The following is a 19,946-nucleotide window of genomic DNA, read 5'->3' as shown; positions in this document are numbered from 1 at the left end:
TGCTGTTCACTGTTTTGGGCATTATTTTTCTAGTTCTAAGGAACCTATTCCTGTTTTCTCCATCTTCTGTAGTTATAACTTGCTACACAGACCTGGAACTCTGTGGCAAGGACTCAGGGAAAGGTAGGTTTGTTGTAAAGAGAGATTATATATTCTGCAGCATACAGTGGAAGGTGCTGTTGGCTCTGTTCTTCTACCCACTGCTGTGTAGCAGAAAGACAAACAAAGCCCATTGCAGTTTTTTCTCATTTATTAGAAATGGCCCCTGGGGAACACACACATGCAAGTTACACAGCAGTGCCTGGGCCAGCACCCATTCTCTCCTTCTGGTCCAAAGTGTTCAGCACATCCTGGATAGTTCTGCACCTTGTCCCCACAGGCACACTAGGAGCGAAGTCCTTAGTGCTCTGGGCATGCCAGAGGCTTTGCCTGCTACCCAGGGACTCAGTCACCAACTGCCTCCCATAAGCTTTGACACAAACTCCTCTGGGACTTGGTCTTTGACATCAGTCAGTTGAAATGTTGCCAGGACAAGACAAAAACAACTTGGTAATGACAGTGATTGACAGAGTCCAACATTGACCCACCAGTGGGACTGGTGTCCTGGAGAAGTTCAGCTGAGCTTTCGTGGAAGTCTGGCAGTGAAGGCAGAAGATGACACTGACCCACTAAAAGCCCTCAACTTCAGTTTTTCTTCTTGTTTTGTGATAGCGCTTCTACCTCCAGATACTGCAGTCCAATCAACATCCCCAAAATAGAGAAACCTGTGACAGGGATAGAGGATGGATTGTGTAGAAAATGCTGGACAAGAGATGAGGCATGCCCTCCTCTCAGCCCATAGCTGCACGGGCAGTTTTTCTGGGCTGTCATAGCTCCAAGGAGAGCATGCAGGGGGAGGATACAGAGCTCTACTTACTTGCTACCATGAGGGGTGCCATGACTCCAATTGTCAGAGCTGCAGTGTGGTATATGAAGACCTCAGAAAGGAAGTGAGCAAGGGCCAAGAAGAAGGTAAAGAGTGTGATGTGATAGAGGCTGTTGAAGAGCAGAAAAAAGCACGTTATCGTACCATACTATGGGCATGAATATGGCTGAGTGGGAAAAAAGGCAAACCTGCATGCTGCCATATCTGATCTCACCGTCAGCACAGAGGGGACTTTGTCCCTTGCCTAGTGAGGTGCAAAATCTCCCTGGGCAACAGCTGAGAGGAGAATGGGGCAGCATGTTTAATGGTGCATTGAAATTCACAGGCATTATCTGGCCTGAAGGAAGGTGAAGAGCACGAGTAGGGCACCAGTGAAATGAGAAGTATGTGCACACACATAAAGAAGGTGAGAACAGGATGAGCAGAGAACTAGGGTGGCAGGACTTGGCTGACTTCAGGCTGCATCACCCAGTGTCTTCCCACCTGTGCTCTGCTACCCTCTATGGGCCACGGCTGGTGAAAAGGGAGCAGGTTCAAGAGATGTAAGATAAAATTCCTCAAAGAAACCACTGATTCTTGATAAATGGCATTGCCACCACCCCCTAAAAACATATTGTTTGGTCCCTGCACCTCCCTGCCTTGGATAACCCTGGGCAATCCAAGCACATACTGCCAGGTGAACAGTGACTTCTGCTGCAGGGCTGAGGGAAGCACTGCCAAAAGCATTTTAGCAACCTCCAATAAAGGCTTTGTCTAGCAGAGACCTCAAGTCATCTTGCTTAGAAATCCCTCTCAGAAACCCCTCTCTTCTGTTAGCACAGGGAGAAATGGTGTGTGTCCCACTCAGCATCAGGCTGCCCCTCGGGCCTTGCTGTCAGCCCCAGGTAAATGTAGGAAAGAAAGCAACTGGTTCAGACCACTGCAATGGGGCACCTAAAACTGTCCCAGTCTTTAGCTGAGCTGTCATAGTAAAAGTATTGAGCATCAGTCACACCACAACATTGGCAATTGCTTAATTAACAGAGCAGCAACGGCATTCAGAAAATGCTTTCCAAACTGGAGCTCAGAAATTAGTGACAGTAAGAGAAGGAAGAGGTTCTCAGATCTACCTGTTTCTGACTAAGGACAGAACTCAACGGCGCAGTCTGTCCCCCCACAGAGGAAGAAGGGGGCAGCAGCTACCGCACAAATCCCACACTGCTATTTGAGCTTCTTCACGAGAATGCTGTCAACGCTATGGAAAGTTCAGGAACAGCTTTTGATTCCCCCCCTCCTCTGTGCCGCCCCCTAAACTCAGGCTGTGTCTAGCAAGCAAACCAATGGATTTCTCAGGTGCTGCTTTACATACGTCCTGTTACGGATGTCGATTGCGCAGAGGCAGCGGATCACGGATGACAGGAGGGTCCAGACGCCGAAGGTCCGAGCCTGGAGCCCATTCACTGCGTAAAGAAGGAGGGAGCACATGGACACCACGCACGGCCCTGCCTGCCACCCCCCGTCCCGCCGTGGAGGCGCACGCCGGGGCAGCGGGCAGCTCCCGGGCCCCAGAGGAGGGACCCCGAGGACAGTCCAAGGCCCCCGGCTGGAGGGCGGCCTCCAGGCGGCAGGGCGGCCGGCGCGGCCCTTACCGAGGCCGGGGCTGGCGGTGTACAGCTTCTCTGAGAGGAAGCCGTGATCGCGGAAGCTCTGCAGGGTGTTCCCAGCGGCGATGACCGACACCATCACAAGCCAGCTGCGCAGCACGTTCAGGAACCGGCTCATCCTCCCGGCCGGCTCCAAGCGCGCCCGCCGGGCCCGGGCCGAGTCCCCGCCCGCTACCGACGGCACTCCCGCCCGCGCCACCGCCCAGCGCTCCGATTGGGCGCCGCGCGCCGCTCCATGCGCGCGCCACGACACGTAACACCGCCTCCCGCCAATCGGATCCTTCGCCCCGTGGGAGGCGCGCCCGCCCCGTCCCCGCCCACCTCGCGGGAGTAGGTGGGAGCGCCGGCAGGGGGCGGGCTCGAGCGCGCCTGCGCAGTGAGGCGGCGGGGGCGGCTGCGCGCCGGGCGGGGCCGCCGCCCGTCGGTTGTTGTAGTAACGGGGAAGCGGCGGGAGGGGCCGGGGCTGCCTTGTGCGCCCGGCCCGGCGCGGCCCAGCGTGCGGGGGCAGGTACGGCTCGTACGGGGACCCGCTGCCTTGGGTGCTCCCCGCCGCTCTTGCTTCCTCTGGGGCTGCCGGAGATCGCCGTGCTTAGCCTGGCGCGGGGTAGGCCGGGCCGCAGCCGCCCCTCCGGGCCGAGCGCCGCTCCTGCGCCGGTGGAGGCGTTACGGAGTCCGGCTGTCCCCGGGCGGCGGGCCGGGCTGGGCCGGCGGTTCCCGTTGGGCTGGGCCGGCCTGGCGTGGGTCTGCGGCCCGAGGCGAGGCAGGGCAGGGCGGGGCGGGGACGGGACACGCGTTACCGGTAAGTGCCCGGGTGGTTCTCACGGGCAGGTGCGGAATGAGCTGCTGGAAGGTGATGCTGCGTTCTGCACTCGCGTGGCTCGGAGGTGATGTTTAACAAATCGCAGATGTATAACAGACTGGTTAAAAGTATTGTGAGAAATCCGTGCTGGCAGGAGGTGGTGCTTACCTGATAGTTCTCCCTGTCCTGTTCAGCTCTTCATTCCTGCTTTTAATCCGTATTGCAGGTAACTGCTCTTGCAACTAGGACTGGGCTGTATGAAAACTCCCAAAGGAAATGCCAGTTGGGATGGCTAAAGATCTGGAGGAAACTGGCTCATCCTCAGAGGAGGAAGAAGATCCTATAGATGCACTGGAGTAAGTAGGAAAAAACCTCTGAACTGTGTCTATGTCTCTGTGCTTTCTGGTGGATCTGTAGTAGTTTGAAAAGACAGATGGATTCCTTTCCTTCCTACCTATGAAGTAGAAGATGATCTGTTTGGGCCTTAAACCTGTGGGGAAGCTATCTACATCTGCAACCTAAAAGACCCCCACATTCATCAGGGTTGGATGTGCAGCTTTTCTTTGGCTGCTCTGAAGTTGATATTTTCATGGATTTCTTTCTGTCATGTTCCTAAAAGGGGAATGTTTTTGAAGATATCTGTCCTTTTTTTTTTTTTTTTTGGCATGTGTGGTTTTATGGGGGCAGAGGTTTGTGTGGTTTTTGTAGCTTTTTTTTTTTTTTAGTTTTTACTGCTGCAGAGATTAGAAATCTGCTGTACAGTAGATTGATATACAATGCTTTATACCCTGCCTTGTGATAACTCATCTCCTAGACTTCATATTTCTTACTTCTTCTTATTTCTTCTTAGTAACAAGTCATAATGTTTGCTCCATCTTTGCTTAGTAACTTTTTTAGCTTTGCTTGTGAAGGAATTGCTCCCTTATTCTTTCCCATAGCAGAATCACTTTAGTTTCTCCTGGATCTACTTCACTGTGTCCTGTTAGGGTTTTTTTGGATGCACAATGTGACTGAGTGCTCAGCTGCAGACTACAGTGACTCAAGACATTTAGAGGATTGTTGCTTCATAGCAAGTGGTTGGCTTGGGTTTGCTAGATCCTCGTGGCTGGAAAGGAACTAGCTTCACCTGGAATGTAGCTGTAACAGTGTGTCTGCATCAAGTGACCAGGGGTCATGCTAGGAATGAATGACTGTCACCTGGAGGATTGAGCCTTGCTGCAAATCCTCAGGACAGGCTTAGTATAAACTCCTGTCTTGTTGCCTCAGCTCATTTTCCACTTACATAAGGCTCTGGCCTGTAGTGTAAGTTCTGGAAGCTTCTTGGGTCCCTCCCAATCTGAATAGATAATTACACCCCAGTTGTAGATTAAAAAAAAAAATATTTTGTAGAAGTAGCAGAAGGAGGTAGGAGTGCTGTGAAGTTAATTTGTCTGGCTGATAATGGCAGTGGCTTCGTTAAGAAGACCAAGGCTACCCTTAAGAACCCTTGTCCGAGCATCAGAAAGTTGCCCTTCTATCTCTGTTCCTTTGTTCTGAGTGTTGGAGGTGTTTTGTCTTGTGTAGCTTCTCTAAACCTTTGGCAGACAATGATCTTTCATATTCTATAGACAAATGCTTTTGTATATCGCTGTCAGTCTTTGTATTTCTTCTTGTTAGTGTAGACATGTCTCTCCAGCCCCTCATTCTCTGTTTTCTCCTGTTTTAAAAAAAGTTAACTTTTAAATGTTTTTAATTTCCCTGTGCAGTGTTTATAAACAGCCTGAGTTTTATTTGCCTAGGGAGATTGACAGTTTTTCTTTGTGATCCTAGGATTTTTTATAACAGGTCTTGATGGGTTTTTTTTCTATGTCCTTAATTCCTCTGAGGAGATGATATTTTCCAGTGTACTCTTGTTGTTTGGTACAGAACTGATCACTGCATCTCAGAGCCTGTAGCTTAAGTGGTGCACTGGGGGGCATTGTTCTTGAATTCTGGTCTTGCATTCCACTGTATCTGACAGGAATTAAAAGGGAAGAATACACAGCTTTATCCATTGTGTTAAGCCAGGTCTGTTCTAGTCTCTCAAACTCTGCATTATTGCTTTTTTTCTGTACTTCAGACTCCAATATTACAGCCAGGCTGACTGCACTGATCTGCAGTTCTAAAATTGGAGGCTGGAACCTGCATTGCAAGGTCTGGTTGTGTGGATACCAGCAATTGTGGTTTATGATGAATTACAGATCTTGTTTTCAGGCTATAAATTCAGAGAACTGTAGCTGTGAAAGCTCATGAGGCCTCTCCTAAATTGTACCCACTAAAATAAATACAGAACTAAACAAGATTAAACAGAACTCAGACTGGCAAGACCAATTCTAAAAGAGTGATCTGGGAAATTCCCTTTATAGCTGAGTACCAAGGGTGCTGTCTTGCCTTTGTGTAGCCAGGTTTTGGTAATGGGAGGGCTCTGGTGGTGGGTTCTGTGAGAAGTTGCTAGAAGCTTCCTCCGTGTCTGACAGAGCCTGTGCTCCAATATGGACCTGCCACTGGTCCAGAGAAAAGAGGACTGAGAATATGTGACTGGAGGAGCTCTGCAGCCCTAAGGTCAGAGGCTAAGGAGGTGCTCCAGGTGCCAGAGATGGGATTCCCTGCAGTCTGTGGTGAAGGCCATGGTGAGATGGTTGTGCCCCTGCAGTCCATGAATATCTGTGGGGGTGCAGAAATCTACCTACAGCTCGTGGAGGAATACCACACTGGAGCAGGGGCATGCTCAAAAGAAGGTTGGGATCTCATGGAAAGCCTGCACTGGAACAGGCTCCTAAGAGGGACCTCCAGACCCATGGAGAGAGGAGCCTACCCTGGAGCAGATTTGCTGCCAGGACTTGTAGCCCTGTGGGGGAACCCATGCTGGAGCAGTTCATGAAGAACTGTAGCCTGTGGACAGGATTCACACTGGAGAAGTTTGTGAGGGACTGTCTGCTGTGGGAGGGACCCGTGCTGGAGCAGGGAATGGGCTCTCCCTGAAGAAGAAGCAGTGGCAGAAACAACATGTGATGAACTGGCTGTAACACCATTCCACATTTCCCTGCACTGCTGAGGGGAAGGAGGTAGAGATTCAGGAATAAACTTTAGCTTGGGAAGGAGGGAGAGGTGGGGGGAAGGTGTTTTTAAGATTTGATCTACTTCTCATTACCCAGCTCTGATTTTGATTGGTAATAAGTTCAGTTAGTTTCCACAAGTTGAGTCTGTTTTTCCTGTGACTGTAATTGGTGAGTGATCCCTCCCTGCCTGTGACTCATGAGTCTTTTGGTAAATTTTTTCTCGCCTGTCTAGCTGTGGAACGGAATGATGGAGCAGCTTTGGTGGGTGCCTGGCATCTAGCTGGGGTGCAGCCTGGAACCACCAGAGATGCCTAGCATATGTGTGTGTTGAGTCAGCACAGGCAGGGGTTAGGGACAACCACAAGACTGTATCTGAAATGCAAAGAGTAAATTTCTTTTCATTACCTTGCTCACTGAGGGATCCCCAAAGCAGCAAGCAGAGGCAGTCACTGTGGAGCTTGGTCCTTGCTAGAGAATCACTGAAGCTGCTGCTCATTTTTCAGGGATTCTTGCAGGTGTATTTTACCACTGTGCTTTGACCCTGCCCACCATAGGGCAGGAGTCTCAAGCACTTTTGATAGAGTGCCTTGAAGTCTGTTGCAGTGCTGTGCTGACTTCAGAGGTTCTGCTTGTGAAACACACAAAGACAACAGTTAGTATGTCACCTGTATTATTCTACACCCAAGCTGTAAGTCACTCAGGCGTGGTTACAGTTCTCCTCACCAATCTTCCACTGTTTTCCCCAGCATGTTTGCTTGTGGCCTGTCCAGAGGCTAGGTGGGTAAGTATGGAGAATTGCTGTGTCATTGTTGTAACTAACTGCTGCATGTATGAGGCTCAGCAGTTGTTTATACTGACTGTCTTGTCATTGCAGAGGTCATCCATGTATCAAGTGGACAGGTGGTGGCTGCAGGCGGGTCCCTGTCTTGGTGTTTCATGCTGAAGCCATTCTGGCCAAGGACAGCTACCTCCGTCTAATTGGAGGTGGGTGCTACTATGTGCCAGCTTTTAAAAGGCTTGAAGGCATGAGGTAAAAGTCTCTTACCTGATGGTCCCTTCACTTTGTGGTGGGAAGAGGACATAGTGGGAAATTGGAATCCTCTCTAGTCTCTGACCACTGAGACATTCAGAAGTGCTTAATCCGTTGGTGAATGTGATAGTGTCTGTCCCTCCACTGGATCCTGATGTGTTTTGAGATGGAACTGTCTGCTTGCAAATTGAACTTGGAGGCCATGCTCGAGCTTAAAACCAGAATGCAAATTCACCATAGCTAAGACCTTAAAATCAATCATTGCTGTGAGTTTTGAGAGCATTTCGCTGGGAAATAAAGCAGCCAGCCTCACAGTTGAACAATAATAAGCTGTAATAACAAATCTGAGTCTACAGCCTCACAACCCCTAGAAGGCCATAAACAAATGGTTCCTGGCAGCACTTGAGTTGGGAGACCAAATCTGTCTAGTGTCAAGTAAGGGAGAGCCTCTGAAGAGGCTGGGTGTTATAAACAGTCACTTTGGATTTGAAAAGTTAATACTTGTGGGTGTGTACAGCTGGGAGCTTGTTCTGGATGTGCTGAGTTGGAGAAAAGCTAATATGTACTCAGCTCCCTTTTGTGAAGGTGCTGACACTTCTTTCTTCTCTTGCTTTTCCTTTCTTAGGTAATTGATGCTTTCGTTTCTAATATCCTATCCAAGCAAAAGTGCTTCTGGCTCATTGGGGTAAGGGGTGGAGAAGGTGTTTTATATGTGGAAACTCCTGATCCTTTTCATGTGAGTTACAAACATACTTGGATGATGCCAGAAGCTGATGGTAATTGTAACTTACATTTTTACTGCAGCGTGGGGTCTCTTCTGCTTTTTCTCACATGGTTTAACAAGTTTACTGCTGAATAGTGCAACATGTTAAATTTCCTCCAGCTTTGTCTTGTTCCTGATTATGATACTTCTTGCTTTTCTGATTTACTTTTGTTGATAGAACATATTTCTGTAAGTTTAATTTAATCTTCACCCTTTTATTCTCATTTGTAAACTGCCTTTTCTAGGCAGTTCTGTATTCTAGTGTTGCAATTTCTTTATCTACTGTCTTTGAACTCTTTTTTTGGATTGCCACATCCTTTTATATTACCACTGACCTCTAGTCTTCCTACTTGCTTTTAGTTTATATTATACCTTTGGGGCTGCTTATTGCCTTTGTGTTTATGACCTTCTTCTTCCATAGTGAGTTTTTATTTCCTCATACTTTTTACTTCATTTCTTACTGTATTTGCAGTTATTTGTTGGAAGATTGGTACAGGTGAATGAGACGTAAACAAAAATTCAGTGCTTTATTTTGGGTTTTGAGGATCTAAGAAGTGATCACATAAGCAAGCCATATCAATGAGGGGCATTAGACATAATTAGTTTTAGATAGAAATACCAATATTGACTAGAGAGGAAATCTGAAATAATGTTTGGAGTGTTATAAAGCAGTCTATATAATGGAACATTTAAAAAAGTCTGGGTATTTTTTAGGCTGTCCTGTGCTTTATTTTATATGATGGGGTTCTGTGATGCTACTATATTATAGCTAAGGATTGATGTCGGTTCAGTGATGCTGATGTTGGCATTTCCTGTCTCCCTTTGCCTCTTATGTGCTGCTACTCTCTGTGAATTAAGTGCAGCTGTACTGTCTGAGTCCTTTTCTTTGGTAGCATGACTTTGGTTTATTCTCCCAGGTGCAGACTCTAATCCTGTGTCTCTTTGCCTCCTTACAGAGCGCTTCCACATGTCCTATAAGATTGTGCGGACAGACAGCCGGCTGGTTCGGAGCATTCTGACTGCCCATGGATTCCATGAGGTGAGTGCAACAAACTTCTGTCTGATTTTGTGCTGGGCTGGGAGGTGATGGTAATGTTTTTGGATTTTTTTGTGCGTGTGTGTTTTTTTTTTTTTTTTTATCCTGCAGGGTTAGAACCAGGAAGTTGCTGTGGAAGTGGCCTCCCTTGAGGTTTTTTTGTTTTGTCTTTTATTGTACTCTGCTAGTCAGACTGAAAATAGGTCATTTTGCTCCCTCAAAGGAGAACGCATTAGTCTTAAGTCTTCAAAAACAGGAGAAAAGAAATGCTGAAGTTTGGTCATGTGATGCTTTTAAAGCATCACACCCTTGGGAAAATCTGAAGGATTTAATTTCTCAGCCTTTACAAGCTTTCAGAAGTATTGATGTAGTATTTCACACTTCTCTTCTAGTGCCTGTCTTACTCTAAAGAGTGCCCTGTATGCAGTTAATGACAATTGAGAGATATGTAGGGTTGATTTTTAAATTTTTTTTTCAGAATAACAGCAACTCAAGGAATTGATCTGACAAGTTTCCTGAAGAGATTCAAGCTGCTTTACAAACTGTATTTAAACCATCTGTGAAAATAACAGTCACAACTTTTTAAAAAAAAATCTGACATGGTTATTTCCTAGCCTGGGAATACCTTAGGGTAGCAGTTTGACTGGAGTTGCCCCTATATTGGAGATAGTAGAGGAGACTGTCTTAGACTAGAGTTGCTTTGGCCTTGTAGATCTAGGGATAAGGTGGCATTGCTTTTCATTAGTTCAATGTTTTTGTTTGTGGTGTTTTTTTATGCTGCTTTTTAGGTTCACCCTAATAGCAATGATTATAATCTCATGTGGACAGGATCACACTTGAAGCCTTGCTTGCTGCGTTCCCTTACAGATGTCCAGAAAGTGAACCATTTCCCTAGGTAAGGCCTTGATACCATGTTTTGTTGAACATCATTGTGGTGATTTGCAAAAATCTGAACATAGATACCCCCCTGCAAAATAGAGCATATGTGGTACTGTAAAATCCCAACAGATTGGGCCAGTGCCACTGCTGTCTCATTCTTATTGGTCTTGGGGGTTTTTAGGGAATAGTATATCTATTAAAATGTTGTTTGTATCCCAAATATTGGATTTTAAATTTTATTTTCTTTATTTGATGATAAATTATTTGTGGCTTCAGTTTTTAGTTAGAGGGATGGTCCTATGTCCCCTGCTAGTTTATACACCACTGTTATAACCAGTTAGTTTATAACCATCATTATAACAGGTTGCTGTGCTTCAGTCTGTCTTGGGAATTGCAAGAAGTGCCAGAAAGGATATTAATACAGCCATGAGGTAGAGGCAGTAAAGCTTGAGAGTCACTTAGGGCTTAGACATCTGACAGGTTAGGGCTTAGACATCTAACAAAGCTACAGATACTTCAGTAACTAGGACAGAGGGTTGCTGTAATGTCGGGGAATAAATACATACAGTCTCTTGTTTTGGGACTCCAGGTCGTATGAACTGACACGGAAGGACAGACTGTACAAGAATGTCTGCCGAATGCAGCTCACCCATGGGTTCAAGGCATTCCATATCTTACCTCAGACCTTTATCCTCCCTACAGAGTACCAGGAGTTCTGCAGTAAGTGAATGGATGATGATGCCCAGATGTAAAATAAAATAATGGGATGTGGGGGGAGGGGAATTATTTTTAATATCCTAGCCTTTTGATCATGCCAGTAGTTAAGGTAACAAAATTAGAGGAAGCTGGGAAGACAGTAGAAAAGGTCCATGTGATTTCTTTGTCATTTCTGCTGTTCTGTTTACTCCATGCCTGTGTAAGTTTGCAAAAAGCTGATGTGGGGTTTAACATTCCAAAATGGAGGAGTTAGGTGCACAGTGTTGTTGATGATCAGCTTCACAATATCACTGCCTAGTGCCTGGGGGTACTGAAGTGAGAAGCGCCAAAAGGAGGCGTAGGGCAGAAGAATGAATGTATCAGAGCGCCATGGGGGGCTTCAGGGAGGGGTTGTAATAATTGCAATGATTCCACAGGGGTGAAATAGCATATTCGAAAAGCAGACTTTGATCTCCCTGTGGAGTTCTCTAAAGTGTTTACCATAGGCAGCATTCTTTATTCTTGCTCCCCTGTTAATAAGCAGAATGGAAAATGTTGCAGACTTGTGCTGTTTTCTTTTAACCAGATACCTATTCTAAGGACAGAGGCCCGTGGATAGTGAAGCCTGTGGCTTCTTCCAGAGGTCGGGGTGTCTACCTGATAAATAATGTAAGTGTTCACAGAAAGGGCTGCTCTTCAGTAACAGTGCCTTCAGAACTATGTTGGCTTCCAGGCAAGAGGCAAGGAGGCATCTACCTGTACACTGGCCTTACTCTCTATTTCAGCCATATATTGGTGAGCAATTCAACAGCCCTGAGCAGCTTGGAAGGCCTGCCTGGGCCTGTGCTGTGTAACCAAAAGCAGTCTTTCTCTTTGTATGCTGTGCTCATTTTGCAATCTACCTGCAAGTCTTAGCTTATTAGGAGCAAGTTTGTACTCCCTGAGACAGTTTGGGAAGCTGTGCTGCTTCATGCTCTCTTTGTGGCTGACAGTAGGCTGACCTTGTGGAGATTTTCAGAACTCTCCTTAGTTGTTTCCCTGTGTGACCTGAACAGTTCTCAAACAGACCCCTTGTCTCACACTGGCCCATGAAAAAGACCTGTTTAAATGAACCTTGATAGAGTAGCAAGTATATCAATCTTAAAGCTATGTTATCTAAAAGCCAGTGTGTCCTTCCTGAGGTGTAATGGGGATAGTCCATTGAAATCCATGTGCAGGTTGTATTGCCTTTTGCTGTTTGTGAGCTTTGCAGGGAGTTAGGTTGTCATGCATAACAAATACATCTGAACTGGAGCCAAACACATGAGGGGATTCCAATAAATATGCTCAACAGCAAAATGGCTGTTGAGTCATTTTGTTTTCACTCATTCAAACCCCCTTTAGCCTTCCCTGCACTGAAGGGGTCATGCTGCCTCATCTGTTCTCTACTTGGATCATTTCCCATAAAATAAGGGAGCAATTTGCCAAGTGTATGAGGTAAGTATTTCCAGAGCTACACTCAGTTTTTTCTTTGCTTGAAAGGGAGGAATGAGCTCAGGCTCACATGGCAGTTGGCCATGACCTGGGGAAAATACCCTTCTGGGACCAATATCCCTTTGTATATTTCTGTTTGAGAAACACTGCAGCTAGTTTGGCCCACAGGCCTTTTTCCTTCAGTGTGATGCCATTAAAAGAGTGTCTTTCAGAATCCCATCACAAAAGTTTTTTTAAACAACAATAACCCCTCCAAACAAATAACAAACCTTTGCATTTCCCCGATCCATATAGAACAGTGTGTCGCTTTTGGGTGATATTCTGAGGGAAGTTGAGCTTGTTCTCTCATGTTCTGTATAAACATTTTATATGCTTAGGTTTTCTGCTCATTGTGCTGGTGTTGTGGCTGAATAGATACCAAATTGAATAAAGGCAGAATCCTGTGATTCTCTTGCCTCTTCTGCAAACTGAAGGCAAGAAAGTGTTGTGCAAGAAACTGGTTACAAGAGAGCCTTGCATAAAGCAAAAAGTAAAAGCTTTTCCAACAGATCCCATAACTTTGTGACATGTATTTGTCATAGTTTGAGCTTTCTGTTCTTACCTACAAGTGTAGCTTCTTTTGGGTACAGGAGCTCCTGCTGTGAACTGAGACTCAGTATAAGGTAGGCAAAAAGGTTGGATACCAGCCCAGGATGTAGTTATAAAGATCACAAGTTGAGTCATTTTCCTCACTTGTGGCTTCTTCACCATCTGTAGTTACATACTCCGTCCTGAGTCTTCTAAACCTCTTCTCCATGTGTTTGGTTAAACCATTGGGAAGCAAACAGAGTAACAATTACTCCTTAGATGGTTTTTTTTTTTCTCTGCCTATTTTACATGATTGCTATGTGGCTGTTAAATCTGTATGCTACTCTGAGTATTTTACTGGAAAAATCAATGAGCAGGTTTATTGGCAATGTAATCATTCTCTTTAGGATCTAAATATGTTGTGACTGACAGTTCTGTGTAGGTACAGGGTTTGTGGTAATTGGGAGTGGGGCTGGGCCCAGCCTTATCCCCAGTGGGCACAGCTGTGAGCAGCAGGTGAGCAGCACTGACAGCAGTGAGCCATGGAGGGCCCAGGGGCACTGACCAACCACCAAGGGGAACAGAGGCACACAGTGCAATGCATCAACATCAGGGGTATAAAAGGTAGAGCTAGAAACAAGAAGGGCAGATGCCTGGAGCCCTCTGATGTGTTGTGGTGTTACTCTGCATGGGTTGAAGCCTTCTGATATTGTATGGTGATACTCTGTGGATGGTGACTGTCTCAGCTGTGGCATATGCTGTGACAGTTATGTTTTTTCATTTTGGTTTAATTTCTTCCTTCCTCAGATGTAGTTATTGGTACAGGGTGGCTGTACCAACCTCCTTTAGGAGGGAAAGGCAGGAAAAAATGGTAGATTTGACCTAATTTCTTCTTATTTCTTATATCTGCTGTTTTTTCACTCTTAAATACTCTGTTCTTTTGCAGCCAAACCAAATTGTAGTGGAAGACAACATCTTGGTGTCTCGTTACATCAGCAATCCCTTGCTCATAGATGGTGAGTGTGCTTAGGAATTGCTTTTCTCCCTTCCCCTAACCCTGTATCTGAGGATCTCTGCAAACTTTGGAGCAATTTAGTTGAATAATTGAGTGGTCTAGCTTGGTCTAGCATCAGACAAATGTAACTAAAGATTCATTAAAACCTGGAAGCTTTACAACTGGGACAGATTCAGGCACCTATATCGGCAGTAGGTAATGGTTTATTGCTTCAGAGTCTGTTGAAATTCCTCAACTAGTTATGATATCTGAAAGATATTTGCAGTCATTGACTCCTGACAACTCTGTTTCAGATTTCAAGTTCGATGTGCGTCTCTATGTTCTGGTTACATCCTATGATCCCCTTGTTGTCTATCTCTACGAGGAAGGATTGGCCAGGTATGGGAGAAGTCTTTGACTTTGTACCTGCATTTGGTGATTCAGACATTTCTTGGCTTGCCTCTCTTCTCCTGAAACAATAGTAAAATGAGGAAAGTGCCAGTTAAGGAATTCTGCAGAGTTGAAATAGATGATACTTCATTGTGCTGTGTCCCATCAGGTTTCTTCATATAGATTATAGCATCTTGAGTGAGAGATTTTATTGTTTTTATATATAATTAATAAAATACATTTTCAACTCTCAAGGGTTAAATGGCCAAACAGATTGTCACTGGCATATTCATTCTCAAGGTTCAGTTCTTCTTGAAACTTGGGATTGTTGATACCATAGTGCCTTTTCTCTATTCTCTGAGGGGAAGGGAATCTAAGCTTTCTTAAATTTGTATTAAAAAAAAAGCAGCTGCAGACCTGTTAATGAATAAGCTCAGTGACTCATTCATTTCAATGACTCTTCTAAATTTTAGGTCAGCGTTTTATTTTCTGCAATATCTACTAAATGGTTTTAGGCTAGTTCACTGTTTTTACTCTGCAAGATAACAATTTTCCTTTGCATGTAAGTCATGAAAGATAGCTAGAATCAATACTCCTCTGCCAAAAATACCTGTTTTTCTTTGTTACAGAAGTTTAGCAAAATATTTGTCTGTAGTAACTAATATTTAGCAAAATATTTGTCTGTAGTAACTGGATTTGAAACAATCACCCCTCTGAATTCTCTATGGATCAGAATTTTAACTGTACTGATGCTTGAGAAAAGAGCACCACACAACTGTTTCAGCAGTAGATTTAAGTAATGCTGTATCTTGTTTACAAGCACATTTGATTTATTCAGAATATCTCTAGGGTTCAGACCTGACATAGCTCTGACTTGGGTAGATACTGAATCCAAATTCTTTGTCTCAAGAACATAGTGGATCCCAAAGAATACAGAAATAATGATCCCACAAGAAGTATCCATAACACCCTTCAGGTGTGTTGCGATGTGCCTCTGCCTGCAAAGATAATGTGAATGCATTTTTTCCCTAAAAGGGGGCAGAAAGGAGAAGCTCATCTTTGTAAGTGGAAAGCTTAACAACTGTTTTCACTTGGGAAAGGGAGCCTTAAACATGCCAGTCATGCAAGACTTTTCTCTTGGAACTGGCAGCTTAATTGCTAGCTGCTAATAACTGCATGTTTTTGGAAAGTGAAGAGGGAAACAAGATAATGTAGAATTCCAGCATGTTCTCAGAATGGGCAGTACGTAGCAGGCCTTCAAAAACAGGATTTGCACCATCATTAATATTTTAAAGGTGGTTCTGCAGATCTTGTAACAAAGGAGTTTCAAGAGTGATTTCTGAGCTATGGGGAGTAGCTCTGGTTCTGCTGTTAAACTTCAAGAGCCCACTGAGGAGTTTCAGCTGGAGTGTCAGCTGTGGCTAGACACTTGTAGTTGAATGCTTTCACATGAGAGCTGTACGTTTATTGCAGACAGTATCTTTAATTATCCTTAAGCTTTCCCCATCTACTGTGGTTGTTCAGCTGGTGTGTTCATGCTGCAAGTGCTGGCAAGCTCTCCTTGGAGGACATGGCTGAAGGTGAGCAGAGGCTGGTAAAACTTTAGGTGGGCTGTTCTGGGTGGCCTCCAGATGGCACTAGTGCACTTCAGTTGCAGCGATTCGTGTTTTCTCCATACTCTGCTTTGCAGATTCAGTTGGTGAGAGGTAAAGAACCTGGAGTTACTGAGTTATGGCTTCCTATTTAGCTGTTTTGCCATTCATTTTAGTGGGAGTTATGTGCTGGGAGACACCATTGTATTGCCTCACATAACGTAATGCTTTGGTTTAAAGCTGGGACAAAAATGTAGCTCTGTAGGGGGAGGGAAGTGTTTTAACCTTGGGGAGTAGAAGCTGCTTTTAATATTTTGCTTAAGGAATAAAAAAAAGCCCATGCTGCTTAAGGGTAGAAACAATTTCTAGCAGAGAACTGGGAGGTAATGTCAGGGCCTGGAATCGAAGGTGGTATAGAAGCAATCCAAGGTGAAAAATGCCGGCAGAACAAAGCAATCTGCTTTTGGAACCTCAGCTTGTGCTTGTGGTGTACTCTGGTTACTTCCATGTTTTTAATTTGCTTTCTGAAGGCAGATCATCTGTGAAGTGTAGTAAGGATGACCTAGCTTGGTGTTTTAATTATTTGTTTCCATTTTCTTAGTCTGTCTGAAAGGTCATGTTCCTCTCTAGTGTTATGCTTTGCATATTCCGAGAGGAACCTGACTGCTTTGGTAAACTTGGTCGCCTCTACCAGAAAAGGAGTGCTATGAGGAAACCATAAGATGTAATGATCTTTACAAGGAACAGACTTGGTATACCAAACATTTGTGATGTTTGATGAGATAGTTCCTTAGGCCTTGTTTCTGCTGGCACAGCTAGACTTGTCATGACATGATCTAGAGTGGAATTTGAGGCTTCAGAGCTGAGAAGAAATAAGAGATTGTGGATCCAACATTTTTGTATCTTCTATTTCACTTTCCAATTTTCATCTAAAGAAGATAGGAAGGGTATGTACCCAGATGTGTGTAACAAAGCCTTCAGCTGTTGTGCTGGAAGTACTAAATAGCTACTTGGTTTGCCTATGCCAAAGTTCTCTCTCTCTCTTTTTTATTTTTTTTAAATGCAGTTTTTCAGGAAGATAATGACCTCAAAATGTTTGTGTTAGAGGGGTTTTGTTTGTTTTTTTTGTGTGGCTTTTTGTTTTGTTTTATTTGGGTTTTTGTTTAGGTTTTTTTTCTGTTTATCCTCTGAAAGAATACTGAGTAGAACGTAGGAAGCACTGATGTTGAGTAGGTTCTTTTTCTAGCTATTTCCACCCCACTCATGTGGAATAAGTTGTATAAAGGGACAGAGCCTCAAGTGAGCAGAGTCAACTATGAGACTTCTGGAGAGTTTTTAAGAGTGGTATCAGTGAACATGCTGTGGCTTTATCTTTTGTTACAGTGCAACTTTTCTAGTCATGCCTTCTTCAAACTCTGTCAAAACTCTTGGCATGTTTTGTGCCTGGTGGACCTTTAGAAGGAATGCTGCTAATAGATTAATTTGGAGATATTCAGTCATCTCTTTGGAGGGGGTAGAGTGGGGCAGGGATTTTCTTTTCTTACTTGAGGCTTGAAACAAGGCTGAAGCTGTGCATAAGACATAAAGCAGCACTGGGTGACTTAAGATCCTCCTGTTGGATTGAAAAGTGTGTTGAACACTTTGCCAGTGCATGTTAAAAAAAAAGTAGACACAATGTACTGCCATACATATTGGCAGATATTTAGTAACTTTTTACTGGAAAAGACAATTATAATCTAGATTGGTTGTCTGTGATCACAGCCTGGAGGATTGTAGTTGAGACCCTTGCATTGAAGGTATAGGTTTGGAAAATGAGATGCTCATGGCAAGCTTGGTCCAGGTTTGCCTGAGGGTATAACTCTGTCATCTGATCATACATTAAAAATCTTGGTAGTTTTAATTATCTGAGATTTCCAAAACAGGCAGTATATATATTTATATAATATATTTATTGACATACCTTTTGTATCGTAGTTTGAATAAGAGGTGACAGTGACTCACCAAGCCAAATTATGTGGGAATCCCAAGGCTTCACTTAGAGCCAGCTGTTGAATTGGTGCTGGATTTTGGAGGGGCAGTCATGTAAGTGGGGAATAACAAGCCTGACTTGTGCCTGAAGTACAGCTGAAGAGAGTATAGGGCCAGGAATAGCTTGTGCTGGTTTTGAACCTTCCCTGTTGTGCTGCTTCTCTCTCCTGTTGAGCTTCCTCTCCTTCTGTGCGACAGAAAGGAGCCTGGTGGACCTTTCTTGCTCGGTGCCTGCAGGCATCATGAGGGCTTGACGCATAGTGTGGGGAATTCACAGTGAAATGGCTCCTTGTTTTGGAGAGACCTCTTGATTGACTGCTTTTTCTCCTGAACCATGTTTAGACAGCTCTATTTCTGAGCTTGAATAGCTGGAAGGATTGTAGATCATCAGGGACTTGCCATTCAGTTTTACACTAAATTTGAAAAATAGATTAGAGAAAAAAAATCACAACTGATCTGAAACCCAAACATTCTTGCCAAAGGCCCGAGGAGCTGCAGCTTGGGGGGACATTCCAGTGGGACACAAGGGTTTGGCTCTGGGCTTAGAATGCTGGGCTTTGCAGCACCTGCCACTAGCTGCCATGAGCCACCTGAGCTCACACCACTCAGCCTTGTGACACCCTTCCCTCAGTAGCCTGACTTCCTAATTGACACTAGCTCCTCTGGGATATTCACCATTTCTGTGCTGGATTCCTGTGGTTTCCAAAGAATTCAGGTATTTGCTTTGAGCCAAGGAATTCACGTTAGCTCACAGGCTGTGCTTAGGCCAGAGCTGGCAGGGCCAGCTGCAGTAACCCCTGCCCAGCAGCTCTGCTGCTGAGGGAGTGCAGCTCATTTGTTTGTGCATGGACACCTGGGGGTGGGCTGCAGCCACTGCAGCAGACACTGCCCCATGCAGAAGCTGTGGAGCAGTGCTATTCACTAGATGTACCTGCTGGGCTTCAGGCCAGTGGATAGACTATCGAGCCACACAGCTTTATGTTGCTTCCTTACTTGTTAATGAAGATAATCAGATTCAGATCACTGAGGGGAATAACTACATGACCCTTCTGTTGTGCTTAACAGACAGACTACTAAGCAGTTGTTAAATATGGTCAGCTCAGTTGTTGATGCTGCTGACAGTCTGAACAATGAGAAACCAGAGAATGTGAGAAAGAACATGAGAGGTTCACCAAATCACAGAGTAGCTGAGGCTGAAGGGATCTGGTCCAACCCCTGCTCAAGTGGGACCATCTAGGTCTGGTTGCCCAGGACCATGTCCAGATGGCTTTTGAGTATCTTCAAGGATGGAGACTCCATAACCTCCCTGGGAGGCCTGTGCCAGTGCTTTGTTGTCCTCATGGTGTTTTCTTGTGCTCTGAAGGTTCAAAATCCCATTAATGTCAATGCATAAATTGAAAATATGCAAATTTGTTGTGAAAAGATTAAAAAAGTCTTTAGTTTTCCCCCTGTTCCTGCAAACATCTGGTAACACTGCTCCTGGATCTTGTTCTTTAATACAGAACTGTTGGAGTAATTTTATTCAGCCTTGATTAGAGAAACTGCCATCATAGAGGTGTCACCAAAACCGCTTTTTATGTTTAGTAATTCTCTTACAAGCTTTAGCTCCTGTTCATATTCGATTGCTAACTGACATATCAGGTGAATGCTGTGAAACGTATTAATGTTGGAGGTAGGAGGATTGTGTTGGTCTTTAGACTTCTGTTTGCTGTCCTGTACTGTAAGGAGGAACTATCTTCCCTAAACAAAGTGGCAGCTAATGGACTAACAGGGAGGCTAAAGTTTAATGCATGGGGAGGAGTGAGGGACTGGGAAAGTGACTCCAAACCTAAAACGTGAGGAGCATGCTTGTAAAAGCACTACACTGATTATTTCCAGGACATTTATGCAGGAACTCTGTGTGCAGTCATGGAAAAGTCGATCATAATGTGTACTTTTTTTGTAGAACTCATTTGAGAGGAGAAGGATTAACTATTCTTTCCTTCTTCCCACTTGAGTCTTTTCCCTTCTCCTCTTCTTTTCTCAGGCTCCGACTAGATGCCTCAAATAAGCGT

The 19,946-nt window shown here is 44.7% G+C and overlaps 2 protein-coding genes across 8 annotated transcripts in view; one reads left to right on the top strand and one right to left on the bottom strand.

The window, feature by feature from the left end:
* Window positions 1–232: 232 nt before the first annotated feature.
* ERG28 (ergosterol biosynthesis 28 homolog) lies at window positions 233–2,774 on the bottom strand. The gene is made up of 4 exons (XM_005479786.4): window positions 2,554–2,774; window positions 2,274–2,364; window positions 917–1,035; window positions 233–764 (listed from the first exon to the last, which is right to left on the bottom strand). The coding sequence occupies exons 1-4, from the start codon at window positions 2,684–2,686 to the stop codon at window positions 685–687; spliced, it is 423 nt and encodes a 140-aa protein (XP_005479843.1). The 5' UTR covers window positions 2,687–2,774; the 3' UTR covers window positions 233–684.
* Window positions 2,775–2,924: 150 nt separating this feature from the next.
* Window positions 2,925–19,946, top strand: part of TTLL5 (tubulin tyrosine ligase like 5) — a 135,952-nt gene continuing 118,930 nt past the window's right edge. For 6 of the 7 annotated variants that reach the window (XR_012580727.1, XR_003379906.2, XM_026792380.2 and 3 more), the window contains exons 1-9: window positions 2,925–3,076; window positions 3,594–3,723; window positions 7,319–7,428; window positions 9,194–9,276; window positions 10,062–10,168; window positions 10,742–10,872; window positions 11,435–11,517; window positions 13,835–13,904; window positions 14,197–14,281. Coding sequence is in view for 5 of the 7 variants with exons in the window: in XM_026792380.2 (XP_026648181.2) it covers window positions 3,644–3,723; window positions 7,319–7,428; window positions 9,194–9,276; window positions 10,062–10,168; window positions 10,742–10,872; window positions 11,435–11,517; window positions 13,835–13,904; window positions 14,197–14,281 (749 nt within the window). In the remaining 2 variants the exon portion in view is untranslated. Of the gene's footprint in view, window positions 3,077–3,593; window positions 3,724–7,318; window positions 7,429–8,097; window positions 8,251–9,193; window positions 9,277–10,061; window positions 10,169–10,741; window positions 10,873–11,434; window positions 11,518–13,834; window positions 13,905–14,196; window positions 14,282–19,946 lie in introns of those variants that run through there. The other variant, XM_026792384.2, reaches the window with a different exon arrangement.

This window comes from Zonotrichia albicollis, chromosome 6 (genome assembly GCF_047830755.1).
Source record: "Zonotrichia albicollis isolate bZonAlb1 chromosome 6, bZonAlb1.hap1, whole genome shotgun sequence".
Taxonomy (NCBI): Eukaryota; Metazoa; Chordata; class Aves; order Passeriformes; family Passerellidae; genus Zonotrichia; species Zonotrichia albicollis.
The sequence above is the reverse complement of the archived record's forward strand: the minus strand, read 5'-3'. Positions and strand labels throughout refer to the sequence as shown.